Source organism: Lotus japonicus, chromosome 1 (genome assembly GCF_012489685.1).
Source record: "Lotus japonicus ecotype B-129 chromosome 1, LjGifu_v1.2".
NCBI lineage: Eukaryota > Viridiplantae > Streptophyta > Magnoliopsida > Fabales > Fabaceae > Lotus > Lotus japonicus.
This window is the reverse complement of record NC_080041.1, coordinates 131,347,740-131,375,093: the sequence shown is the minus strand read 5'-3', so window position 1 is coordinate 131,375,093 and position 27,354 is coordinate 131,347,740. Positions and strand designations below refer to the sequence as shown.

The following is a 27,354-nucleotide window of genomic DNA, read 5'->3' as shown; positions in this document are numbered from 1 at the left end:
AATACATTTACTGTGGTTCATTCATCTACATGTTTGTAACATATGTTCAGTTTCATACTCCCTCCGTTCCAAAACTATTGTAGTTTTAACTTTTTTATTTTGTTTCAGAACCATTGTTGTTTTACCTATCCAAAGCACTTTATCTCATTCTCTTCCATTCATGCCCTCATTTAATATTACATCTCCCAAGTATCACCTCTTACTTCCACCAATCACAATTTTCACCAATTAGTTGACCAATGATTTTCATTCTCTCTCTTTCATATAACTCATATTAAATAAGGGTGTTTCAGTCAAATTATAACATCAATTAATGAATTCTTAATCTTTGTGCATAACCCTTAAACTACAATAGTTTTGGAACGGAGGGAGTATCTTTTATACTTACTGAAAAGAGTCTAAACTAAGTTAAAATACATTATTAGTGATTCATCTTTACAATAAATTTAATCGTCGTGCAACGCACGGGTAAAGAACACTAGTACAATGATATTTCATTATTAATTATATCCTTTGAAAAGTGTTGACCATGGCAAGCACCGTTTCAAAAGCCCCTTGTACCAACTCCACAGTCAAGTCACTCTTTCATCAAACCATGTCAAAATTGTAGAGTTGAATTGTCCAACTCCAAAAATATGCATTCAATTTTCTTAAATAAATGCTGGTGTGGCTTAAATTTAGATGTCACGAAGTCACAACTCAAGAGACAGTTGGCATGGTAATATTTCCCTCTAGAATTTACACAACATAGCAAACCCCACAAAGCAAACCTAATTTTTTTTTACATAACGATAGCCCTATGCAATCAATTTTTGGTACAATCACTCTAATCAAGAAATCTAGGTTATTATTGGATGAAAATCGCACGGCTTAAATTCTGAGAACATGCTTTACATATGATTTATCAATAAAATTGGAATTGTCCAATCTTCATATGAGGTCTCTTAATTGCAGTGAACGGGTCAAATTTTGACTCGCCAAACCCCGTGCTTCACCACACCAATGAGGATGTGCCAAGTTACCAAAATCAAGAAAAATATATCCAATTTTTCTTAACATACTGATAGTTCCACTGCCTCACTAAATCCAATGCTAAAACTAGTGCTAGTGCTACCCTTTACACCATGCTTACTACTACCTAAATCTGCATTGCCTCTCTGCATCATAGCCACAAATTCATTGTAGTCTATTCGGCCATCCTGAAAGGGTAAAATATGAACACAACAACATCATCAAAAGATGAATGGAAATTGCAACTTTTCTTGTACAACATAACTATTAGGATTCTAAATAACTTTGATGATTTCATTCATCAGACACCAAACATTAAACCAAGTTAATGTAAAATGTACTCACATTATTCTGATCAGCTTCTCGGATCAATTCCTCCAAGAGAACATCCTCCATGCCGAATTCTGCACAAGCTTTTTGAAGCTCATCTTGAGTGATGTAGCCACTTCCATATTTATCAAAATATGAGAAAGCTGCAGCTAAATGATCTTCCCTATAAAGTTTGTTTAAATGCAACGTCGCTGCCATGAATTCTTCATAGTCAACTGTGCCATTATTATCAACATCTGCCTGCAGTTAGAAACAAAATTGGGATAAGGGGAATATAATTCTCAAAGTGCTTTCTCTTGCAAGATTAATCATAAAGAAGGGTTGAGAAACACTAATCATAATCTAGGTCAAGTTAAACCTAGAACTAGAACTAATCAAGTTCAATTTGAACTACTACTTGTGTAAGATAGTCTACAATGAGAACCCTAATATTCTAAATAGGAAAAAATCTTTGGCTAAACATAAAAAAAGGAGAGAGGGATGGTTTATTTTGTGATATTAAGGAAATTAAAGATAATTCTGATGAACTAACACTTACAGCTTGCATTAGATCGAAAATTTCGGATTCACTGAGAGTAGCACCAAATGTTTTCAGTCCAACCTTGAGTTTTTCAAAGGTAATTTGACTACTATTGTCTGTGTCTATCATCTTAAACATTTCTTTCAAACCAAAAATTTCTTCTTTAGAGAGATTTGCTGCAATAACCTGAAGATAAGAGTATAGAAAATATTACAAGAGCACAATTTGACTATTTCACATTGAGGTTAAGATGTTGACATTCAAATTGGCAAATAAAATTCAATATATAACAATCTTCTGGTTATCTTGCCAAAAGAGAGGAAAACACAGTCTCATGGGTCAGAGTTACATGATAGAAAAATTACTCACTCTAAGAACCATTTTCTTAAGCTTGTTCATTGCAGAGAATTGCTTCAGGTGACTCAAAACTACAGAATCAAGAGGCTTGTCTTGAGCAACTCCATAAGCCTGAATCCAAGGATGGCCTGCCAGGAATCAAACATAATAATTTAAGAGATGTTAACGAAACAATATTAAAGGAAAAGCTTTAATTGTACAGAAATTCTAGTGATGAAAATTATGCAATAAATATATAAATAAGGCTATGCTAAAGAAACTATGAAATGTGTAATGATATACAAAATGTGGCATGCAAAATATGTTTCTCTGGAATCTCAAGAGAATAAGAGTGCTGAAACTTACGAAGAACTTCTTGTGCTGTAATCCGTTTTTTAGGATCTCTAACAAGCATCTTCCTAACCAAGTCTTTTGCACTTTCAGAGATATTGGGCCAAGGATCTGAAGAGAAATCAAGATAACCATGCAAAATCTCCTCAAATATCTCTTGCTCCGATTCTATTACCAAGGAACAAAATCAAATTCACAAATTTTTACAAATTTAACAAAATGATTGGGATCATCAATGATAAGATATCTTAAGAAATCTTACCACCCCAAAATGGAAGTGTTCCGCATAAGAGAATGTATATGATTACACCTGTACTCCAGACATCAGCTTCTGGACCATAACGCCTGCGTAGAACTTCAGGTGCAATATAACAAGGACTTCCTACCACGTCACTAAAAATATCTCCTGCAAATGAAAAGTTAATTAAGTTATGTCTATTATTTTGTCCAAGAGGCTTAACTATAAACATGTTCCATAATACAATGTACACTGTATTCCTACTAAACATTACAATAAATAGCCCCAGCAAGAATTGAATCCCCAGAAGGAAAACAAATAGAATAGATATTATTTGGCCAAGACTAGAAAGAAATTAAATAATTTTCTTTTGTCCAAACCTGGTTTGAAGAAAACTGACATCCCAAAATCTATTGCCTTAAGGGTGGAATCTTCATGTCCATCAACAAAAAGAAAATTCTCAGGCTTAAGATCACGATGCATTACTCCAAGAGAGTGGCAATTATCTACAACACTAACTATAGTCCTTGCAAGTTTTGCAGCCTTTCTTTCTGCGTAATGCCCCTTTTCAATAATCCTATCAAACAGCTCACCCCCTTCACATAATTCCATGACAAGATGAACTGCAACAGCATCTTCATAAGCCCCTTTAATAGATATCAAATTGGGACTCATCCCCGCTAAGTGGTGCATTATCTGAATCTCCTTCCTCACATCCTTAACATCATCACGTGTTAGCAATTTTACCTTGGGAATGGACTTGCACGCGTAGTTTTTCCCGGTAGCTTTCTCCAAGCAACGGAAAGTTGTTCCATATTGTCCATTCCCAATCTCAGGTCCCAAATTATAGTGCTCTTTCAGATGACAAGTTTTTCTCAGCAAAACTGAATCAGCTTGAAGTCCAGCACTTGCTACTACTCCTACCCTCTTAACAAAAACATCCCTTTGTCTCGTTGTTGGTGTTGGCCTTGTTTCCTCTTCCTTCAACCTTATTTGTTGCTCTTGCTCAGAAGGCTTACTAGTATCTTTGTCCTGTTTACTGGGTTGAACTGTGTCTGGTGCATTCTGTTGAACAGTTTCTGCAGCATTTGTGTTTGGATTTTCACTCACATGTGAAGGTGCAGAGGAAATTTTCATTCCCCTCATTGGCTGTGACCACCAAAATGAACCTGGAAAAGCAGAGGGAAATAGTTCATCATCATCGTTCCAGACTCTCCACCCAAAGCAATTGTTTCCCATTTCACACTAGTCACTGCCTGGTTTTGTGCATCTAAGAACCAAATGAAGGGTTCAAAATCCTGTTCTATTGGAGTGGAAAAGAAAGAGGGGAAGGGGGTTTCTTTATACCTTACTAGCTCAATGAGACAACAAATGATACTACTACGTGCATATTTGGAAATTCTTCTATAATTGATTCTGAAGTCACACTCACAATCAATTATGGGAGAAATTTATGTGAATACCTTATCTGATGAACATGAAGTTGCAGAAAGTGTTTGAGAGAAGAGTGTCTGAACATGGAAAGAAAAATCTGTGAAGATTTGGAGATGCATGAAAATGATTCGCATTAATCTCATTATGTAAAAGGGATGATTTTGAAGGAATCAATTCAAAATGAAAACTTTCTGTGTCTGATGATTGGAAAGTGTAAAGTGCAATTAAGGGGATAGAGTCCCAAGTAGGAATCATTCGATTTTGGATTTGGCAAATTGGAGGGAAAGAAAGACAACGTGTGACAGGTTTTTCTGTTTAGAGTGTTTCATATTTTGAAAATTTTAAGGAAACGTGCACGTGCCAATCCAAGGGCAATGAAGGGATGCCCAATATTATTATTATTATTTTTTTTTCAGGGGAAGGGTAGCTCACTTAAGGGAAATGGTGAGATTTGAAGGGTGAAGGTTCAGGGTTCAAATTTCGGTGAAGAAACTAATTTACTAACAATTAACAACTAACATTTATCTATAAAAAAAATCATAATCTTTTTTCTAAGGTTTCATTAGGTTTCTTACTCAATTTTTTTTTATTCTTTTATCATCTAAAAAATTTGATTCATATCTGAATAGTTCAATTTGACATTTGACCCTTAATAGCCGCATTCTTGAGGAAACTTTTTATCAAACAAAATTGTCTCAACACTCAATAGTGATTGTTTTATACTCTTTGATAGTGTGACAGGACATCATTAACTCTTTGGAAAACCATTTTTGCCAACGTGAATGTACTTTTAACATAGTTTCCAAGCCTTTAAAAAAAAACATAGTTTTCAAGCGAAAAGGCCAAAGCTAACACTGGGCATCAGTTTCGAAAACGTCCATTTTTACCTTGTGAAACTTTTATGCAAACATAGATGATCAGAATCCAATCCACTTTTACTTAGAAGCTAACACTAGTGCTTTCTAGAAGTGATTTTAAAGCATTCTGCCGCGAAATGAAATCAAACATGCTATTGTACGCATTTCACAAAAATGCAAATACCAATACTTTTCTATCATGTCTAAGCAAAGGATTACGTCATCACATATTGCCTGTAACTGAGTGAAGGTATCAACTGCAGCGTCAAAGATGCACGGAAACACCTTATTTAGGGGACATACTTTTAGTTCAGAAGTCCATCACCTAATACAGAACTAACAAAATTATGTTTCATATCCAGGACACTCTACTCAAACATCTTTAGCCAATGCAGCGAAATCAGTATCCACTGGTTCCTTTTCCTGGGGTTTAGGAGAAGCTTCTTGCCGATTGTACTCTTCAATAGGGATCCCTCGTCTCATAGATGAGGAAGATGGGGATTCTGCATCTAATACGTTGCCAAAAACATCAAAGAAGCCATTCTTCATTTCTTCAGCTGCATCGAAGAAACGACTAAGACCACCAAAGAGGCTTCGTTCCATGACCTCAATATCACTTCGTAGCCCAGGGAAGTCAAACACATGGCCGTCTGATGACCTGCTTGATGAGCCAAATGTGACAGACCCTCCTTTAACTACCTCATCTGTGACATCCTCTTCTGTATACTCATTGTTTGATTGCAACACTTCAACAGGCCTAAGAAGAGCGAAAGGTAAAAATGAGACTAGAATTTCAATCGAATTTAAAAGAGTGAGAAATGCACCAGCTACTCTAGAGTTGGATAGTGCAGCCAAAATATGAAGCACAGAAACTTTAAAAAATAATCTGTGACCATGTCAAAATAACTCAATGGAGCACTTCCAAAATGCAGCGCAGAACAAAATGCCACGAAACAAAAAATGTAAGGAAGCACATATGCACATACACAAATAAAGCTGGGTCCATATCATTATATCTTAAATTCTGAGGAACGCTTAAACTTTGAAGTTTTGGAGTCATGTAGTCTATGATTCTTAGGAATAAACACCTTAGAGCATCTAAACCAAACAAGTAGACACTAACTTAACACTGAGGCTATTTTGGCCCTCAAATATCATTATCAACTACAGAGTATGGACCACTTCACTAACGAAAGGCTCAATTGCAAGACTTGAGCGGATGCACGCCCACACATGTCTGCAAGCATTCCCTATTTGCACCATGTTGCAAAGAAGAACATTTTACAAATTTGATTCAATTCAAGCAACTGACAATAAAAAATCAACTGTCTTTTCTGCTTTTAATATGTTTGTATGTCCTTTCTGTGTAAGACTAAGTCACAGGTCAAAAGATGATGCAGTTAGTTTAAGGCTCTTAACAAAGGAAAAGAATATATTGGGATCTTTTGGGGCATCAATTCACCAAAATCTCAACATTTTCCAAGAGTTTCTTCCATTCAACCCAATTTTTCAACTTAGATGAAAAACGAAACAAGGTAATAGAGAGTAATCTCAATGTTTCAAAGATTCTGCGGCTCAAAATTCTATTTGCTAGTTGTCAATTTGTCACAATGCAGTAAGGGCAAATCTTAAGTTACCAATGCAATCATCTTAAAACATCTTAACTGATCATTGGTCATTGAGCCTGAACACAATCTGACAACATCTATGATTGACAATATTCTTGCCCAAATTTCAAAAATGGCACAATTAACCTACTACAGTGTTAGCCTACTATGGGAACAAAACATTAAGTATAACTTCCATTTATGATCTAGATCAAATCACTGATCAGTTAATAAGATGCCCTATACATCGAACAAGCAATTACCCATACTTGTATACTATTACAAAGCTAACTATCCCATTTGTCTACCACACTAAAAAACTAATCACTCAAATTGTACCTTGAAAAAGATTTAAAAACAAAATTCAAAAACTAATCCGACTACCCCATTTATATTACAGGTTAGTAGGTTAACCACTTTTCACCTGGTTTACCTAAGTTATACTAAACAAAAGGTACTGTTCAAACACATTTTGATGTTAATTTTGTGTTTGTGTTTCATAGCATAGCAGTAATATTGTGTAGGGGGTTGTATCACACATTCTTTGTGTAACCTTACCCCTTCAGAAAAAGGATATGACATCCATATTCATATATAGCTCCATGCTTTTACAAATTCACAGTTAATATCATAGTTTTTGAACAAGGTTTTCATTGAAAATCTATACCTCAAGTATCTACCCTAATTCTTGAATGGTAATACTAATTGGTATCGTAAACCCTAAAACAATCACATGCAGGGTGAAATGAATGGAAGAGAACAAGAGTATTGCAAATACTAACCTTCCGACGCAGATGCGGATAAGCTCTTCGGTTTTCTCACATTTCCTGATGAACTTTCCAGATTCGACCTGCTCCGTTCTGCACTGCGATCTCACGATCCTTTTGGTGGAGCATCGTTCTGAGTCTGAACCTGAGCCTGAGCTCGTGTTGCAAGAAGAGATGATTTGGCCATCATCGCCGTCGCCGTCGCCGCCGTCGTCGCTCCACACCCACCCCATTTTGCAACGCAACTGGTTGTTACCCCCACAACACAGCGATTTCCCTCTCCTTTTATATCACCTTCTTCAAGCCGTGCGTTTTTACACGCGGCGTTTAGAACCTTCGTGTAGAGAAAGAAAGAAAGAAATCTATATTTTATTAAAAAAAAATTACAAGAAAATAGATAGTTTTTTTTTATAAGCATTAGTAGTCCATAGTAAAAAAAAATCAAGATAATAGATGAGATTATTTCTGAAAGGGTTAATCATCTATTTGGCCCCTGTCTTTGTCTCGTCGTCTGAAGTAAGTCTCTCTCCGAAAAATTTATAAATCTGGGTCCTCTCGTTTGCAATTTGTGTGGAGCAGGTCCTCGTCGGAGCCCAGAGCTCTGACGAGTGATGAATTGGCTAGCTGACTGGGACTACTTAGCTGACATGGCAAGAAAAAGAAATTACACATCATAAATTTTAATTTATTTAACAGATATAAAAAACAGTTAACAAAACTAACATAATTTAATTAATAAAAACAATTAACAAACTAACCCTAAAAATAAGCAATTTTTTCCCAATCTTCTCCTTCACCCAAACGCACTTTCAGATTCTTAAATCCCTAAATCAGAAAATCCTTCCAGATTCTTCTTCTTCTTCCTTTGAACACAATCAGTTCCAGCTTCTTCTTCTTCCTTTGGGTCATCAACATCTAGGATCCAGATTCCTCATTGTCTCCCTCTCCTTCTAGGTTAGGAAGAAGAAAAGCTCCAGATCTGGGAGACGATCAGAACGCGAAAGCAGAGATCAAGGCTTTGAGTCAAAGACCGAGTTCGAGTGCCCTCAATTGGAACCAGAAAGGCGAAGAAGCTTCGAGTAGAAGAAGCTTGGGTTAGGTTAGGACAATAAAGGAAGCAAAATGAAGTATGGAGAACAGGGTCATGTTCTAGGTTTCTCACGCTATGATCCAAGTCATGACTTCCGCTTCCAAAAAAAAACGAAAAAAAAATTCGAAAAAAAAAAGATTGGAAAAAAAAGCAAAAATGGCAGTCCCATTTGCGCAAGCCAAGGCCTAAGACTCAGACGAATGAGCACAAGTCCAAGGAACTCCGATGTTCCCGCTAGAGTACTAGCCCAGACAAAGAAAGCCGAAAGGCAGACTCAGACAAAGGAGCACAAGTCTGACGACCATTGATGTTCCCGCTGGAGTGCAAGGCACAGGCAAAAAAAAAAAGGAGTCCCAATTGAGGGGGAGTAATAGAGATAACAAATGGTTGACTCAAAGAAGTCCCACATTGCCTAGATTATCAAGTCTACAAGTGTATATATAATAAAGAACCACACACCCATTTCCTTAAGCCTAAGGTTTTGTGGTGTGTGGTTCTATAGGATTTCTAACATGGAACATCTCAACTCAATAATTGTGATTAGCTTAAGAAGAAAAAAACACCTATTGTCGTTGAATGTTAGATAATTTAAAACACACTGATCTCATTTGCTTAGAGAAATTTCAAAATTGAACAAATTTACATCAGCCTTGTCATATAAATTAACTAACTTGGTGCCAAAATTCAAACTTTTCTGCCTTCACCATGCATCCCAATATTATTAGTCTGGATACCTTCTTGTATGTATCAAATAGAATTCAGTTCATGTAAATCACAACCCTTCGTCTGAAGTTTCGCGTTTTGAGCTCTTGTTTCTTTTCTTGGATGCTGACTTGCTTCCCTTTTCTCTTGATGCTGTCTTCTCATGTTCTTCATTTCCTTTAAGCTTTTTTCCTTCTTCACTCTGCTTAGATCTTTTCTTTCTTTCACTATTATTTGTGTTATTCTCTTTGTTTCTAGAAGACTTTTTCCTTTTCAAAGGTGATGGTTCAACTTCTTCCTCAGCTGCAATTTCATTCAGATTTTGTGCCTTGCTTGGTAGCCCATCCGCTCCGGAGGATGGTTCTGCTTATATAAAATTAGGGTAGCAATTGATAACATATGGATCATGTTCTATGCTTGGCATATATTAAAAGTAGAATAAAACAGGATATAAGCAAGTTTTTAAACCGTGTCTTGTTCGAATATTCAATTACAAATCTATAATAGGCATTCTCACTGAATTCTATAGGTATCTCTCTTCTTAAGTTATACTCATAGCTATATCCCCCAAAATCATTGTTTTCGATCCAAACTTTTTGCTGTTCATCAAATTAATGCTAAGGTGTGAAACTAGTGATCTATTCTAGCACCAAATGCCAGTGACACTATGCTCTTCAATGTCTCCCTTTTAATATTTAATTGAAGATCTTAAAATACTACATTAAGAAACAACAAAAATACTAACCTTCAACAATGAAGCTGGAGTCAAAAAGAGCATGAAGAACAGGTTGCTTGAGGAAAACCTGCGACCAGTGAAAATATATAAATGATAAGGGCTACAATAAACAAGAACACACCATTGATTAAAGAAACCACTAGCTTTACAAACCCATTACTATAAGCAGAAAGCCAGAAAACAATTCTGGATATCAGTGGACAACCTAGCTAGTTCAAGTTTAGAAATGGTCCCGTGTTAAAGCCACAAGCAAAAAAAGAAAAAAAAAACAACCACGCACATTCACAAGCTACTGTATTTGTCCTTCGCCGTCAACTATTTGCAATAGGCGAATAAGTCAAACAGTATAGAACAGTCTGTTTCTGAATATAGGTTTTGATCTTAACACAGGTTAATAGTCTTTTGCTCATAGGTTGTTTCTTTTGTATGGTAGGTTAGAATGGCCAAATGTTATTAAAATCTCAGTTTACAGTAGCATAGATATCCCCAACAACATGAAGCAACGGGCGAAGAAATAGAGCATTAAACTTACAGCAGAAAGAAGCTGCCTTGTCTTGGTATCCCAAATTCGTAAATAGCTGTCCAGTCCTAAAAAAAATGATCCATGATATTATGAGCACTAATGATGGGAATGGCAAACCAAGTTGATAACAGGAACCTATTATATTTTTATCCAACCAAGAAATGACGAATCAAACTTTATCAGCACAAAAAAGTGAACCGGTAAACACACCCTGTACTTTTAAAGAGTTTCAGAAGCAATGGTGCATAGGGTAGATAAGGAAATGGAAGATTATATATAGGTTCCAGATTCAGGCTTGTAAAAAACAAAATAATTTCAGAAACAACCAAAAAGGCAAAAAGTAGATTTCAGTGATCCAAAACTTCATCAGAGAACCCCGGGTATAACTCAAGCAACATACAAAGAGAAACACAGAATGCTCACCACATGAAGCTATCACGGGTAGCTCAGGGTGCCTGACTATGGATCTGATGCTTCCAGAGCATTTTCCAGTAAAACCTCCAAGCATTTTTCCTGAAATGAAATTATTTGTTAAAATAATAACAAGATAAACCCATTCGAAAATGTCAACTAAAAGACAACAGAAACAATAAATAAAGTTCATAACAAATTAGAAGCTACAGCATAATGCAATTGCATCAGTTGGCCACGAATTGTCTAAATAGTAGGAACACATCCTAAAATAAAAGCCTCGACCCAATGAAGCTTTTCATCTTAATTAGATTTATATACTTGTTCATATTTTGATGGAACTGTTAGTATGCAAATTCTAAAATTAAGAATATAAAGATGGCTGGGTTTTGTTTCATGCAGACTAACAAATAGAATATTAAATAAATTGATACAAATTCGACTTAATAACAGGTCTTTCAAGAACAGATGAAGCTGTGAATTACCAACATTGGACAAAAATGACCTTTGATGTTTATATCTATTGCTTCAGTGCACTTAACTCTCCCATGCAAAGTGCAAGGTGCATTTTTAAAGGGATCGGTTCAACTAGTGGTGTTAACTAATAGCTATTAGCTAGTTTATACTAGTATTCTCTAATAGGAAAATATCTTATAGAATCAATGTAACAAATAAGAAAAACTTCAATCAAGTAGACAGTGTCTGAAAATTCCAGTCATAGATGGAAGATAAGCAATATCAATGAATAATGTGGAAGCAAGTCAAACAATGCTATAATCACTGTTCTTGAATTTAAGAAACCTTTTATATAATTTTGGGATACCTGTTCGTATATCAACAGAAGCCATGTCACCGGACCCATTCCCTATATAGACTGTATAGCCATCTATATCCTCAGCTAGTGCTTTGATTGGTGTCTCACGAAAATCAAAAGAGAGAACGGGCCTCCTCTGAGCAGATATGTCGTAAAGTCGAACCTGTTCAAAAGACCAAGGTTGTAAATTAAAAAGTAAATAGAAAATGCAAAATTAAACTGGGATACCAGAGGTGAGGAAAATCAGAAACAGTGAACTTTTCCGTTCTAAATTAAAGTTAAGTAAAGAGCAAATCTGCTGTTCGAAACCATATTACTCACATCATCTTGTTAACAAAATAGGAAAATCTCATGTGACTTTCAGGTAATAGATAGACTATTATTTAAAAAAAAAAATTAATGCTGAGACTTCTAATGTTACAGAAACCATTAACAAATGAATTTCATACTTAATGGAATCAAATAATATTGATATATGCAACATATGCTTCCTTATGTATTATAAATGAAAATGAAAATTGGCACACATATATGCCAAAAAAGTTAAAAGTGGAAAACGTAATGCACAAAAAAAAGGGTCGTTACAATTTAAAAATCTAAGTTCACTAAATTTATTTTAAAAATGACAAATATATAATATTAATTAATGTAACAGAGTTTATTTGAAAAGGATATTTTTGAACCTTCTTGAGTAAAAGTGAATATTTAAAAGTTAAAACTACCTCACTTTTCAACTAATTATTAAACAATAAAGTGCCAAAGGCCATATCTCATTCTTAAAGGCCAAATCCTTCACAGTTTACCGAACAAACCAGTTAAAATCCTTAACAAATAAAGTATTAATCCATAAATACACGTTGACATCATTCTATTTGTCTGGAATTCCAGATTAAAAGCAGTTATTAATCCTTCTCAAAGAATCTACAGCACACCTTATTCAAGGATATATCAACATCAAAGAGGAGTATTTTATTAGACATCAAAATTCTTTTTCTGCACTTATTTTAGAATTTGAGAACAATCCAATGATTAAAATTACCTGATGACTATTGGTGCCAGCAACAAATTTTCGATGGTCATCTTTGCTTAGAAATGTACAAGATGTGAACCAGGTAGGTGTGAATATACCAAGGCTGTCTTTACGAGGCTGCATAAGCCAAGAGAATTGGGGAAATTAAACACAGAAAACAAATGTACTCTCGTAAAAGATTAATAGAAAGAAGATAAAGTAACTAAGTACTCACAGATTTGGAATTCCAGATCTTAGTGAGGTTATCAAGATCCCAAATATTGACTTCAACGCCTTTCCTACAAATAAAGTACTAGTTAATTATTTTTAGCTCAACATATTCATCGATAACAGCTCTACAAAATGACTTGTTCAGATTCTCAAATTAAAATATTTGTGGTATAGGGTACCTGTCTTTGTATGTTTTTTTTGCATTGGCTATAACATGGTTGGAGTTGTTGCATTACCTATCTAATTCATGTTTCTGCAGTAAGGAAGGTCTAGTATTTCTTAAAGCTTTTCTCTTTCTGAACCTTCTATAAAAGGATGTGCCTTCGTATTTTCTTTGGCTTCTCCATCTCGTGAAATAATCCAATTCATAGAACTTTAAGAAAATGAACTCACTTAATTATTATGATAATATTTTGAGCAAGCCATCTCCTAATGCCCCTCACAATTAAAAGCTCCCATTAAATGAATATTTTGTCAGACTTAGCATTCACATAGCCTACAGCGGATGTCATGCCACATGTCTCAGTTTCTGAATATCATACAACCTACAAAGCTAATGAATATTTGCTTTGAAAGTTTGGTTCGGTGAGGTGTTACATGTTAACAGGCAGGGATTAGCTCAGATTTTTTTTCTTTCTAAGAAGTAGGATTCCCTCAAAGTCAGCAAGAGTTTCTGCAGACTTATTACTGGAATCATGAGTATGGCAATGACTGGTATATGGCTAAAGTGGCACAGCCCGATGACAGGATTGTCATGAAGTTTGTGCCATTGCTTTAGGTTGCAACTTTGATGTTTAAGTCAGAACATGCCGCTATTTGAACGTCCTTTCCTCTTTTCAGTTCCCTCTTTTACCATGTTAGATGAATTGGCTTATAGTTCATTCATCTTTTGTATTAAAATTACATTTCATTCATCCCCTATCAAAATAAGTGACGCTGTCAAAGCTGAACAAATCAATTATTCTAACATTTCAATAGTCATCCATATTCAACTTAACTTTCAAGTTTCAATCCATACTTAAGCAAATTGTAAACACTCACCCTCCAAATAAAGCAAACTTCTCATTCCCGTCCACCTTGCTACAGAAGATGTTACCACTAGTACATACATCCCAGGTTTTTGAAGAACCAATACAGGAAGATCCCGTAGAAGAAACTTCAATGGACCTTATGCTTGCATTTCCTTTGGCTGTGCATGTAAGTAAAGTACAAGACCTAAATAACAATGACCACATCCGAATGATTTTGTAAGTACACAAACACAAAGTCAAACACACACAGATATATAAGCACAAACATAAGGAAACAAGTTCAACACGCGCACACACATGCAAGACTAATGCATTTTGTACATGAGAACCTAAAGCAAGTGTCAATATTCTAAAGCTTAACAAATTATGTGCATCAATATCAGCAGAGGAATACGATTGCAGCAGAATTTCAATATGCAAACGCACACATATTAAGGATGGCATATGTGACAAGGCAATACATAGAATGAACACACCAGTGCAGGCAAAGGGGGGTAATTATAGTTATATGTTGAGTTACGGGTTACTCCATTGTCTATAGGCAAAGTACTGTTCAATCTAAAGTAATACTGCAGAAAGTATTTCTCAAGATACAGTAGCATGGAATACTGTACAGTATTATTTATTATATTGGCAGAGTACTCTCCCCTTCCCCCTCAAACCCTTTGGCTATTGGAAAAGTACTAAGTAAACCAAGATTGTGTTTCAACTATCAAGTATCAACAGCTTATAAAATTATAGGATTTAAGAACAAAAAACAAAGAGAAACATGGCAAAAGTATGGTAACAGTGAATATATAATTTGATGGGAGTGACACAATACCTAAACCTACTATTCTTATTTGCACTGATAATTAGGTAAAGTCCTAAAACTATTAGAACAAATCCAAACCCAATAACAATAAGACTAATCTTAATTTTGTAACTCTCAAGAAGGATTACACATGAGATCCAAACTCACAAAGCAATCTAAACATAACATGGAGTCTCATGTACCCCCTATCCTGTTGAATTCACATAGTTGCAAGATGAAGGATGAAATCGATATTCATGAAGAAATTTCAATACCGTAATTGCTATTCAATTAAATTTATTTAGGAAAGAATCAGAATACAATAAGGATAAAAATGGAAGACAAACTTTAACTATAAAACAGCAGTGGTATATATACCTGGAAGCTAACTCAATATTTTGTTTTGCAAATAAATGCAAACCAACAATATTATTCTCTTCAGACTGAAGATCTGTATCATCAGTATTCGAAATTGTAGCCTGAACAACTCCACTTACAGGGCTCATAACCTCAATCTGTAGAATGTATATATATATAATTATAAATGTATTATCGAGTGGTATACCTCAATATTTAAGAGCAAAGATTCAAAACCAAAACTGTTGCACAAACAACAATAAAACCGTGAAGTGACTTACCTCGCCATTTTTCCTTGCTACAGCTAATAACTGCAATACAAGAAAAAAGACAGGAAAATAATAAGAATTCTATTCTTCTGTTCCATTTCTTTATGGTCATACTAAAATAGGAAGTTCTACCTAAGAAAACATAAGGAAATGGAAACTATTAGAAAACAATCTAGTTCTAAATAGCTTCACTCAAGTTTGCCAATAGCAGCCACACTATAGTTTTCTTGGGGTTGGCCTCAACATGCCGCTATCCGGGATTGACAACATTTGTTTTACTTTATATATAAGTCGTTCCATGTAGCTAATCCTTATTAAGTTTTTTTATAGAACTAAAGGTAAAAATATTTATGCAAGCTGCCTAAACCTATTATACAATTTATCCAGCAGCAGGTACAGAGAAACCTACAAGTACAGCTTAAAATAAGCAATGGAATATCGTTAACTACTTTAACCTAAAACAACAAATCCATTGAACAAACATGCATAGGAAAACTTCTTCAATACCATTTTACCAAGACAAAACATACCGGGTGAGACTTTTGGTCAATCATTGAAACGGCCAACACAGATTTGGATGCTTCAGGCTCACCCCACCGGTCCACTACCTTGAGAACTCCATCTTGCTTTTCACGGGCTTCCAGAACTAACAACACAAACCAAACAGACCCAGAAAAATAAGCAAAAGCAAAGTGATAAAACTGATGAAATAAGAAAAGGGTATGCAAAAACTCATCACCTTTGATGAGACCAAGTGTGTCGAAGGTTAAAGCACGAAGCGAAGGGCAACCGGGGCACTCAATAGTCGTTGTGCGAGGCATTTTCACAGTGCAGAAGAACCACTGTTAGAGGAAAAATGCAGTGAAGTTGAAGGTAGCTGGGTTTTGAGGAAGAAGAGGGAACCGCGCCAGGAACAAACCTATGCGGCGGCAAGAGCCACTCACGTTTTGGAGAAAACAAGGTTATGTGGGAAATCAGTCCATACATATGAAGTGAATGTTTTCCCCAAAAAAAAAAAAAAAAACCTAACTTGTGAAAAAGGTTATTTTGTTTTCAAATAAAATAATTCAAGCGTATAATTAAAATTTATAATTTCCTGTTGATAGGATTTATGTATTAAATAAATAATTTCCCCCATGCTTCAATGTTATTCAAAATTAATTGTAGTTATAAACTTATAATAAGTAAATGTATTCAGCTCGAAACTCTTTTATCATTGGCTTGAATAGAAGCGTAATCTCTCACCCTAATGGAAGCATTTTTTTTTTTCAACAAAAACCACCCAAATGGAAACGTAAATTACATTTAAAAAAACATAAATCAAGTTATTAATAATTAAATATGAAATTAAAGTATGAAAATTTATATTACAAATGTTATTTGTAAATTCCAAAGGGGTTAATTTTTTCAAGTTCATAGCAATATTTACAATTACAATGTTATTTGCTCTCAGAAAGACCTTAGGCAGGCTTCCTTAGAACTTGCAAAGATATAGTTATGATGGACTCCAAGCCTATAAATACAGGTGTAATTATTCATTTACATAACTTTAGCTCATAGTGCTATACTTTGAGTTCTTCATAGACTTTGACTTTGAGATTCTCTCTTTGCTCTCACATTGACTTGGGCGTCGGAGTGTCGTCTGCAAGTACACCTCCGTTGTGTTAACATAGGTCCGTCGCACTAGCTCAGCCAACCAAGGCCACACACCACCACCGGAGACAAGGAGAACCGAACAATCTCATTTCTAGAAGAACACTTCACTTAGGTCAAGTATTTAGAGAGGAGAAAGGGACAAATAAAGGGGCAACATCCTTCCTTCCTATCCAAAAGTGAGAGGGCTTGAAAGATAGAGAAGAGGAACCAAAATTTATAAATAATGGAAATTTAATTGTTCTTGTTTATTTTTTTTATTTCAAAATTTCCCATACTTATACCTATAACCCCTTAACACCTCCTTCACATACTTACATTGCTCTAAAACATCAAATTAACTCTTTAAGGCATCAAAATACATAATGTTCTTCTGTTACTGGCCTAACGTAGAAAACAACAGTATATATAATTTTTCTTCCTGCTTGACTTTTTTTTGTCATCTAAAGACATATCTTGGATTGCATCAATGTCTAATTGGTTGCTACCACTTGTTGTCTGGTTCAGTGTTGCCTCATTTTTCATAGAAAATGAATCAGCCCGGCTTTCTTCAAATAGTCTTTGGAGATTCTGCTCTGGTGAAGCAGCTGGTACAACCTTGTTATGGTTAACTTCCTTTAAATTAGGATTTGTTCCTGTGTGCCTAAAAGATAAAAAAAGAAACAAGAGCATCAGTTAAATATATATTTCATAATTAAAAATTAAACTGCATTCTTTACTAGTTGGCTTATATTTCCAAACACACCATATGGAAGGATACAAAATCACACAAAAAGAACTTTTGTTAAGGGTAACATAATCACCTGATGTTTTGGATTTCAGAGTTAGTCACAGGTTCTTCTAAAGTTTCATTCAGTGTATTGCTGCTTGATACTTCAACACTAACCTTTGAAGATAGCTGAGAAGGTTTTGCAGTATATGATTCAACTGTGCTATCTTTTCTCTCTTCATTCCCGAATCTAAAAGAAGGCCTGCGAGGATGAAAACCATATTCGCGAACCATTGAAATGGCCTTCTCTAGAGTTTCTAGAGCCTTTTTTACATCTGAGTTTATGCTTACATTCTTCTTTCTCTTCAGAAAATTCATGGCACTATCTTCCTCAATGGTGATGTCATGTACTTTCTTGACAACCTCTTCAATCTGTACAATCTCTTCATTCTCTGCTTCTGAAATCTCTTCATTATCTGCATCTACAATCTTATCATTCCTCTTGCCCTTCAATACTTTGTTGACATCCTCCGCAATTTGTACAATCTCTTCACTATCTTCTTCTACAATCTCTCCATTACCTGCCTCTAAAATCTCACCATTGCAATTACTCGTAGATTGGTTGCCTCTATCCTCCCAAGATACATGTTTTGTCCCATCTTGCTTGCTTTGAGCATGTTCTTCAGCAGGAAGAATGCTAGAAACTATGTTAAGCTCTTCCCCATCCATAGCATTTGATCCACTAGTGTTGTAAAGAGCTTCTCGAATTCCAACATACAATGAGTCACCCAAGGTCTTGATGATTTCTTTATCATTGTTCATCATAGAGGACACAGCCTATAACAATTTCAGGGGTTGGTCAGCATCAAAAGGCAATATAAGAAATTACAAAATATCCATGAAAGGATGTTTTAAATATTGGATGGGTGCCTAATCAAAGTATATCTGAAAAGAATCTACAACCTTCTGATAAAGTCTGAAACCGCTTCCGATGAGTTGCCTTGAAATGAAATTTATAAGGGTTGGAGGTACAAAGTCCAGCTTTATATCCAAATTTGCCATTGTCCTACAATTTTTTTCAAATTTATAGGCAGCTAATCAAAATTCAAAATCCCTTTTCTGTTTGGTATCTTCATTTTTCACCACATTTGGAAGCCAAGCCACATAATTAGACTATAAACTAAAGCTAGTTCAATTACATATTTCTTTTAGTATCAATTAAGAAATGAATGAGTAACTTACAATGAAAACATAAGACAAGTTATCAATGGAAACAAGTAAAGTAGATAGAACAACTAAACCAGGTATGATTAACTGTTCATAGAAACATTAGCAAAGCCAAAAGTCTGGAGCACCAAATATCAGTGAAGTTATTTTTAGTTTAAAGATGGAGATCCCTCTCTATCATAAAGACAATATAATACTCGCCATGATTTCCCATAGTACAAAAATATTATCTTTAGGTAACTCAGTTAATTTGCAAAATCTATGAGAAAAATTCCAGCTTCACCGGGATCTGATACGCAAATAAAACCATATCCCAACATGAAATCCAGTCACATACAGGAACTTCTTCAAACTTTTTCACCTCTTAAAATTAAGCAGATCTATGGGGTTTTATGGTCTATAACAGGTGACAATTTTCCCCTTTAAGTAACTTAAAGGACAACTTTTCCATGCACTCCCAAGGATTGTCCACTCTCATAATTGACCAATAAGTGATTGCTTAGTCTAATAAATGTCATGTCAGGATAGATAATAATGAGTTTGGAAATTTACATTTTAGTGATTAACAAGTAGAGGACAACACAACCCTCTAAATTAGCCCATTACTAAAAATATACTTCTAATGTTACAGTATTCACTTAAAACTCACCGAAAGTAACTTCTTTCTGAGGTCACCTTTTGCAAAACATAACCTCCCACAAAGTCAATTCTAACAACATCCTTTGCTTCAGGAATTGCATCTCTGTTGATACCATCAATGGCCCCATCCATGCTCTCTGACTCAGAGACCTGAAAGCAAAACAAACAAATTTCCTGAAGATCATAACTAGCTCTCTTTACAAAAAGAAGAAAAGGAAGAGAAAAGGATCCAAGTGACTACCGATTTTATGAGAACAATTGTCAAGTCTTCTTGAAAGTACTCAACCAGATAATAGTGCACTATAGCCTCCCTCTTTGACAGCGGCCACGGAACCTTCATCCTTTCTTCCAAAATTTGAAACAATATGAGTACTAAGTTATGTTTGAAAATACTTCTACAATTGATTCTAAAGTAAAAATCAATTTTGGGAAGAAACTTCTGTGAGTAGCTTCTGGATGTCAGAATTGATTCTGAGGAAACAGAAGCTCATCCAAACATGCTATAAACAGTGAAGGCTTTTAGCATGGTGAGTCACACTAAAAGAGAAATTCTGTAATTGATGCTGGCAACAAACCTTACTAGTGAGATCTGTTCCCCAATCTGGACCTTTTGCAAACAATCAGCTGCTAAAACTTTGAAAGGCGGAACAGTAAACTGAGGCCACCTGAAAAATGAAATTTGTGAAAAAAACTATCAACTAAGGCTATGTCTGGATACTCTTTGATGCATGTCCAAACAAACGTTAGCAATCACTTGAGTTAATATGAAACACATACTAAAATTGTCAATGAGATTTTTATGTCGATCCCCCAACATAGATTCTAAATAATTTAAATGCTATACAAAAACTTGCAGCACCTTCCCATAACAAAATTAATGTCAGATGGTTCAGAAGACATATCTTGTAACTGCAATTTTCATTAATTGTTGCAACTCCATTCATACATAGAAATTCATGTGTGAAAAAATGACACTAGTGTACAGTGTCATTAAGAGACAAATATACAGAAAATTGAAAGCACATTTTGCACTGTGATTCTCACCATTTCTTGTAAAGGGGTGCCTCCCATGAGAGGCATAAACCTGTAATGAAGAAAATAACTCATTAAAACTTCACATGTTAAACATAACAATATGGCCTTTGTTGTTAAACTTATAAAGGTGATGCCAAAAAAAATTGGCTGATCTAACGTGACTCACAAACATCAACAGGCCCATCTATATAGCCTTCAACCATCAATGTATGAAAGGGAGTTCCCTCTGGTCCTTCACGATACATAACACGGTAATCTTCATTATCCTGTTTTAACTGTTGAAAGAAGTAAAATTATCAAAATTCCTCAAGAATTTGATAGTAAAAGTCATGTATCTATTACAGAAAGCATGATCAGAATTCAGTATACAAAATGTTACACAAGATTGCATTAGCTCAATCGGATTCTAAAAAAAGGATAAACCACTGAAGCAAGAGGTCAATCAGCTAAAGTAAACTCACATATTTTTCTTAAAGGAAGTCAATAATTGGATAAATAAAGCAAAACAAAAAGTTTAAGATCCAAATCAGTGGAGGATAATCTACATAGGGCAATAAAATGTCAAGAAATATGACATGGCTGAATGTTTGGATACAGTTGAATGCAATGTGAGCGTACTTTCATAAGAGTTATGTTCACTGTTTATGTTAAAGTGCGTGCAAATATCAGCGCAAAAACATATATCCAGACACAGCCAAAGTAGATATCATACCTTCCAATCAGTGTGTGATATACTAGATCCTCCACTATTATCTACAGAAGCACTTATCATATCAAGAAAGTTTGTTATCTCTGCAGTTTTGGTTTCTACAAATTTATCTTCATAACCTACAAATTCAAACATAAAACTTAAAAAAAAAATACAAACTGAAGTACCTAAAATAATAATTCCAGTTAGCTAGTACCATCTCAGCTTAAGTGAGATCAAAGCAAATTAGGGACCTATTAATCTAATTACCTTCAATTTCAAATTGTGAAGAACGTAGTAGTTGACTTTTGACAAGCGTTTTGAGCATCTCGCCATTTGTGAGATCAGGGGAAGCAAGGGTCCTGTCCAACCTCTCCCTATACTGCACAATATGTCTCTTTTTCGCCATCAATGTATCTCTAAGGAAAGAAGAACAAGCCCTCCATCAGAAAGTACTGCAAATATTCTCCATAATCATATAAATCATCCACTCTAGGTAAAAACAAGACTACCAAGCACAATTGATACCTGAATTGTAAGCGTACAAAGCAGAAGAAAAGTACCACTTTTCACTGAATTTACCACCTGAATTGTAAGTGTACAAAGCAGAAGAAAAATCGCACTTGTCACGTTATTTGCCAGAAAACTTTTCTCTCCACTGTGGCCCAACTATTGTTAACTAAAATAAGAAATGCCTAGAAAGTCATCATTAAATGGCCAGTACAAAATCTGCAAGACACCAACTTGAAGCTTCTGAGCTGCAATAAATGAAATTACAAAAAAAAAAATCTTGAAATTTCTTAACCACTTGTTTTACAGAATCTGTTCAGGGAAGGACAACTACCACAGCTAAGCCCCAACCCATGTAAGACACATACCAGAATTTAATGAGACCACGTGAACAAACCAAAATTAAAACCAAACTTAAGGAAGATGAAGAAATTCAATCCATAACTAAAACGGAGGCACTGATGTGATGATGATGTGATATATCCAATTCAATTAAAGCTATAAACTTCACCAAAATCCCACTTACATGAAAATTTCAGAAGCTCAATTGGGGTGTTAACAATAAGAAAAAGCTGAAAATTTTCCACATACCCAAGAATGCAGATCTCAGTCTACAAAGAGGGGACACAGCCACCTGATGTAGTAGAACCCCAAAGCAATATTGAAGAACAACCAAACCAAGCTATTGTTAATTTTTAATTGTTATTGTTATTGGTAGTGTTTGATTAATATAAAAATGTGATCCTTTTGGGTAAAAAAATTTGACTTTTAAGCATGGGACTGCAAAGTTTGAAAGCGTCAGAGTCAGAGATTTAGTTCTCCGGGACCACCAAAGAAATTAATATACACAGCTAGGACTAGGATTATGTACTATTGTGTGTAGGGTTGACATTCATGACTTCATGTATATATGGTGAATGGTATGGAGGTTAATTATGATAGCAGTTACAAGGTGAAAAGGACACATAATAAACCAAACAAACCTGTTAATTCTGATAGAATCAGTGATAGTAAGAGCTTCAATCAGTGCAGAGTGAGGGTGGAAGGTTCAGGAATGAAGGAATTGGGTTTGCTTTTTGCAGAACAAGCCACGTGTGTTTTTCTTTCTTTGTATCATCGATCCTCACGAAAATGTATGCAAAGATAGATACAAACAATCTTGTTGTCGTTGTTTGATGCGAACAATGTTTGCGTTGTATTGCCATCACGATCACGATAAATATACTTTGGTAGTTGTTGCTAGATCCATGTTGCAAGCTAAAGAAATTAATACAATTAGTAATATTTATGCCCCACGCACGACTATTCTAACATTTTAAAAAAAATTAAGATATTTTAAAAATATACTACTGAATCTTGAATTTCATGAGGTGGTTCATCAAATTTTTCTTATAAATCCCTCATAATCTATTTGTTGTACTTTCCTACTGTAACAAAAATCTATTTGGTGTTGGTAGGACTGTGCTTTGGGTGCTTATTCGTAGTCGGCATAAACCTGATGTGTCTTTTTTGTAGATTTGACATTTTAAAGTGACATAAAAAAATTAAATTGTTTCTTTGGTTGCTTCTTCATAATGCACTTTCTACTAATAACCTTAAACATGCTCGTTCTCTTACTATCTCTCCTTTGAGCAATCTTTGTTCGGGAAATGAGGAAACACTTTTTTATTGTCTTCACGATTATTCTCATGCCCGCAAAAATTGGTCTAGGTGTGGTGTTCCTCTATCCGCATCTTTTATGCATAGTAATTTGTGGGCTTGACTAGCTTTTCTTATACATCTTCACCAAGATATGTGCTTATTATTTGCTGATTTGGCGTTGGGTAAATAATGACATTTTTATGATTATATGTGGTATGCTAATGTTGTAATATTACACCATATTTCTTCTTTGGTGAAGCTTGCAACACCCTTCTATATAGAAATATTATTACTCCTCCTAGTCATCTTGTTCACCTGGTCTGGTTCCCGCCACACGGTTCTCATGTCAAGTTCAATGTTAATGGTTGCTTTCGCCCAAGTAGCAACTTGTTGGGTGTTGATGGAATTATTCACAATCCGACCTATGAGTGGGTGACTGGTTTCTCAACTTCTTTTCATACTAATTGTCCTCTCCATGCTCTGAGCTTTTGGCCTTGAAGTATGAGTTGTTTTTTGCTCGAGACTTAGAACATCGTCAGGTAATTTGTGAGAGTGATTCCTTGAATATCATGCATTTGCTTGAGACTCTCTCCATACCTTCGTGCAGTAACAAATCACGTTTTTTAAAAAAATCAAAACAATAAATTATTGTGCCAAAACAGAAATAGTGTGGGTGAGCAAGTCGTGCATGCTTAGAGTAATCAACATTTAAGTTTACATTTTAGAACATTTATTCTATTTAATATTTTAATCATCTATTTTACTCGAAAGGACCAAAGTTTCTCAAGAGTAACCTAAAATCTCAGCTCAACCTACACTAGCGACAAGGGTATCTTTCAAACTTTAATGTTGATGAAATATCAAATATCTACTTACCCGCAGCTTACGTTATTGCGACTTTGTTTAGGAGAGTAATTACACAAACATATCGTTTTTTAGCACAACTAATTGGAAAATTACAAATGGCATTTTAAAAAAATGAGGATAAGAAATTGAGGGTCGCAAGTCAAATCTTGAAAAGGGAATATCAGTTGGCCCTAGTTGCAAGTATAAGAAGATTACACATGAATGGTTAGAAGAAAACCTACCCATTACTCTCAGATGCACAATAATGCAGATAAAGGAACATTTCACATGGTAGGTGAAAAAAAGTATACCAGATAAACTCATCCTCTGCTTAAGCCTTACTTTGAAGGTTTCTAGTGATCAAAATAACATTTCAGCCTAATCTACTTCATACCTTGAATAAGTTACAATTAGAGGATGGCAATTGACAAATACTCTGAAATAAATGGCAGTTGCATTTGCATCACTAAGTAAAATGAATAAAAGAGGATCGTTTTTCTGTAAAATCAGCATTACCTCAGGCTATATATAACAGATATGGAAGAAAGACAATACAATGCCGGATGCCTTTGACTTTTTGGAAGATGAGAATAGAGCAAGAATGTTTCTAGCATCCGAAGCTGATATGAGAAAGCTACTGCCATTGATAGCATATTTAATTTCACGTTGAAACCTTTCAGAATCACACTTTCTTCGCATAAATCACTCATACATGTTGACCGGTAAATTTTTGTCAACATGATTGATGAACCTTTGGTGTCAAAGAAGATTAGATGTCAAAGTTACAGGCATTGCATGTCATTTGATTCAAAATTATGAAATGAACAAACCTTATATGCCTATTAGCAAAGGGGAAATGAGAAAGTGGTTTTCATTAGAGACTTCCAAGAAAATGGCACTGAGGAAAAAAGAATTACAAATGAACAATTTAAAATTGAGTAGTGATAGTTACATAGCAACGTTACTCAGACACTCTTTGGCAACTTAAAAATAACAGTGTCTGACTGCAAAGTTTTGTTTTGGAAAGTGCAAATTAGTTGTGAAGTTTATATATGGCATGCCTAACTTTCATCTTTTAATTTTATAAGCAAGATAAGAGAGAGAATAGACCGGTAGTGTAGTGAGAGAGAATAATGTTGTTACATTTGTATCAAATAGAACTGAAGATATAAAAACCTGCAGTAGCCAGCAGTAGTAAATATGAAAGTTCTACTCTGGCAAATCACTTCTGCGCCTAAGAATCTCTACGCCTATGTAATCAACTGGACCCCGAACTGAAATATGAGGCTTTCCAAGCTTCACACGAACAGCAGATATCTGGTAATGATTTGTCAGAGTAGTTATTGCAATTTTTTGGGCCACAGACTCCAGAAGGTTCTGAGGAGGCCCTTCAAGAACTTCCTTAGCTACACTGCATCACCAATTCTTCATATGTTAATTAGATTACAGCCACTAAACAGTCATGAACCAACAATCCTAAAAACTTGTTGGGTGAACAGACACATGAATAGTTTCATATTATATTTCTAATACAGCACCCCACACAAGAGCCTATTGGGATTAAAGGGTGGCCTTGTGCTGAAATTCAACTATTTTTATTAGAATAATAAAGACAATAAGAATCAAACTCTAAACCACTTGATCATTGAGGCTCTACTATCATATCATGAATCAACTGCCCCAATGCACACGAATGAACAGTTACATTATATTTCTCACATGTGAGAGGCTATTGGACTTGAATCATATCAATGCACATATCCGCTTAGCTTATGCTGAAGTTCAACGTTTTTATTAGAATAATGAGAAAATAAGGATCGAAATCAAGAGAACTTGATCATTGAGACTCTGATACTATAAACCAACAATTCCAACATTTTTATTAGAATAAACGGGAAATAAGGATCAAATCCTAGACAACTTGATCAATGAGACTCTGATACCATGAACCAACAATTCCAACATTTTTATTAGAATAAACGGAAAATAAGGATCGAATCCTAGACAACTTGACCACTAGGACTCTAATACTATGAACCAACAGTTCGAACATTTTTATTAGAATAAACGGGAAATAAGGATCGAATTATAGACGAACTTGATCATTGGGACTCTGATACTACGAACCAATGCAAGACACGTATTCAGATGCAGTGAAACTATATGAAAAGAGAACAATGAAATGCAGAATTTGACGGTGACTCACTCATAGATTTCAGTATAACTAAGAGTATCAGACAAGTGATCAGAGTTGCAAGCAGCCTTGAGATCCATCCAAGCATCAATATCAACCAGAAACTTCTGGCCCAGCGTTCTTTCTTCAGGCTTCACTCCATGAAAACCATGAAACGTCAATCCCCTCAGAATGAGTTTGTCTCCAAAAATCAGTGCACTATCAGACTCCATTTCCACTGAAATCAAATTGCTAATTGCAGCAATCTCAATTGCACGAACAAGCGAGACTACAATCTGTAGAAATTAAACAAAAACACTGACATGACGAGTTGAATGGAACTCACCGGCGATACGAGGATTGATGCAGCGTCGCCAGTCGCCACACACCACTGTCGAATATGCTGTTGGAGAATGTCTTTTTTCTTTTTGTAGCGTGCGTGGCTTTTGGGCTTTGTGGCGGCGGCCCAACATAGAAATAGAATTAACCAAATATAATTATACTATTATCTTACCCTAGGTGGCTTCTCATTACCAATATAGCCCACTCCATACATTTTTTATGCTTTTTCTCATTTCCCACTCCATTTTTTTTCCTTTTCTGTAGTAATATTTTAGCCGGATAAGAAATTGATAAGCAAATTTAATTTTAAAATTGCTAACCAATGTCTCTGAATGATAGCTGAAATGATAAGAGCTCATGACATATGGTTTTGAGAGGGAAAGTTCCAGGCATAATCCCTAGACTGTGAATTTATCCTTCTGATGTATGAAAAAAAAGTAGTATAAATTGAATTAAAAATAAATCTATTGGAGA

General features: G+C 35.1%; 5 protein-coding genes across 12 annotated transcripts; all 5 read right to left on the bottom strand.

The window, feature by feature from the left end:
* Positions 1 to 802: 802 nt before the first annotated feature.
* On the bottom strand, positions 803 to 4,029 carry LOC130730834 (calcium-dependent protein kinase 26-like). Its single transcript, XM_057582962.1, has 7 exons — positions 3,167 to 4,029; positions 2,811 to 2,954; positions 2,564 to 2,716; positions 2,231 to 2,346; positions 1,880 to 2,047; positions 1,357 to 1,581; positions 803 to 1,199 (listed from the first exon to the last, which is right to left on the bottom strand). The coding sequence occupies exons 1-7, from the start codon at positions 4,023 to 4,025 to the stop codon at positions 1,053 to 1,055; spliced, it is 1,812 nt and encodes a 603-aa protein (XP_057438945.1). The 5' UTR covers positions 4,026 to 4,029; the 3' UTR covers positions 803 to 1,052.
* A 1,212-nt stretch (positions 4,030 to 5,241) lies between these two features.
* LOC130730833 (fra a 1-associated protein) lies at positions 5,242 to 7,746 on the bottom strand. The gene is made up of 2 exons (XM_057582961.1): positions 7,467 to 7,746; positions 5,242 to 5,834 (listed from the first exon to the last, which is right to left on the bottom strand). The coding sequence occupies exons 1-2, from the start codon at positions 7,682 to 7,684 to the stop codon at positions 5,450 to 5,452; spliced, it is 603 nt and encodes a 200-aa protein (XP_057438944.1). The 5' UTR covers positions 7,685 to 7,746; the 3' UTR covers positions 5,242 to 5,449.
* A 1,317-nt stretch (positions 7,747 to 9,063) lies between these two features.
* LOC130730832 (uncharacterized) lies at positions 9,064 to 16,383 on the bottom strand. Its single transcript, XM_057582960.1, is given in 13 exon segments — positions 9,064 to 9,468; positions 9,470 to 9,606; positions 9,989 to 10,046; positions 10,512 to 10,567; positions 10,926 to 11,015; positions 11,737 to 11,890; positions 12,767 to 12,874; positions 12,972 to 13,035; positions 14,009 to 14,182; positions 15,170 to 15,306; positions 15,430 to 15,459; positions 15,948 to 16,063; positions 16,157 to 16,383. Coding segments are annotated over 13 exon segments (1,386 nt in total). The 5' UTR covers positions 16,239 to 16,383; the 3' UTR covers positions 9,064 to 9,288.
* An 881-nt stretch (positions 16,384 to 17,264) lies between these two features.
* Positions 17,265 to 22,618, bottom strand: LOC130730831 (uncharacterized). 7 transcript variants are annotated; one of them, XM_057582957.1, is made up of 12 exons: positions 22,470 to 22,618; positions 21,897 to 22,126; positions 21,639 to 21,823; positions 21,393 to 21,508; positions 20,847 to 20,955; positions 20,690 to 20,729; positions 20,221 to 20,310; positions 19,887 to 19,986; positions 19,656 to 19,795; positions 18,743 to 18,845; positions 17,874 to 18,616; positions 17,265 to 17,713 (listed from the first exon to the last, which is right to left on the bottom strand). In XM_057582957.1, exons 3-12 carry the CDS (start codon positions 21,775 to 21,777, stop codon positions 17,455 to 17,457), a joined length of 1,839 nt encoding a protein of 612 aa, XP_057438940.1. In that variant the 5' UTR covers positions 21,778 to 21,823; positions 21,897 to 22,126; positions 22,470 to 22,618; the 3' UTR covers positions 17,265 to 17,454. The 7 variants fall into 7 exon arrangements, with proteins under 7 accessions (XP_057438940.1, XP_057438936.1, XP_057438942.1 ...); XM_057582953.1 differs by having other exon boundaries at positions 21,639 to 21,787; XM_057582959.1 differs by having other exon boundaries at positions 21,897 to 21,953; positions 22,470 to 22,602.
* A 2,759-nt stretch (positions 22,619 to 25,377) lies between these two features.
* On the bottom strand, positions 25,378 to 27,019 carry LOC130730830 (dihydroneopterin aldolase 1-like). Of its 2 annotated transcripts, none has more exons than XM_057582951.1 (3): positions 26,885 to 27,019; positions 26,572 to 26,776; positions 25,378 to 25,776 (listed from the first exon to the last, which is right to left on the bottom strand). In XM_057582951.1, the coding sequence occupies exons 1-3, from the start codon at positions 27,009 to 27,011 to the stop codon at positions 25,575 to 25,577; spliced, it is 534 nt and encodes a 177-aa protein (XP_057438934.1). In that variant the 5' UTR covers positions 27,012 to 27,019; the 3' UTR covers positions 25,378 to 25,574. The 2 variants fall into 2 exon arrangements, with proteins under 2 accessions (XP_057438934.1, XP_057438935.1); XM_057582952.1 differs by having other exon boundaries at positions 26,572 to 26,790; positions 26,885 to 26,999.
* Between the last annotated feature and the right edge of the window lie 335 nt (positions 27,020 to 27,354).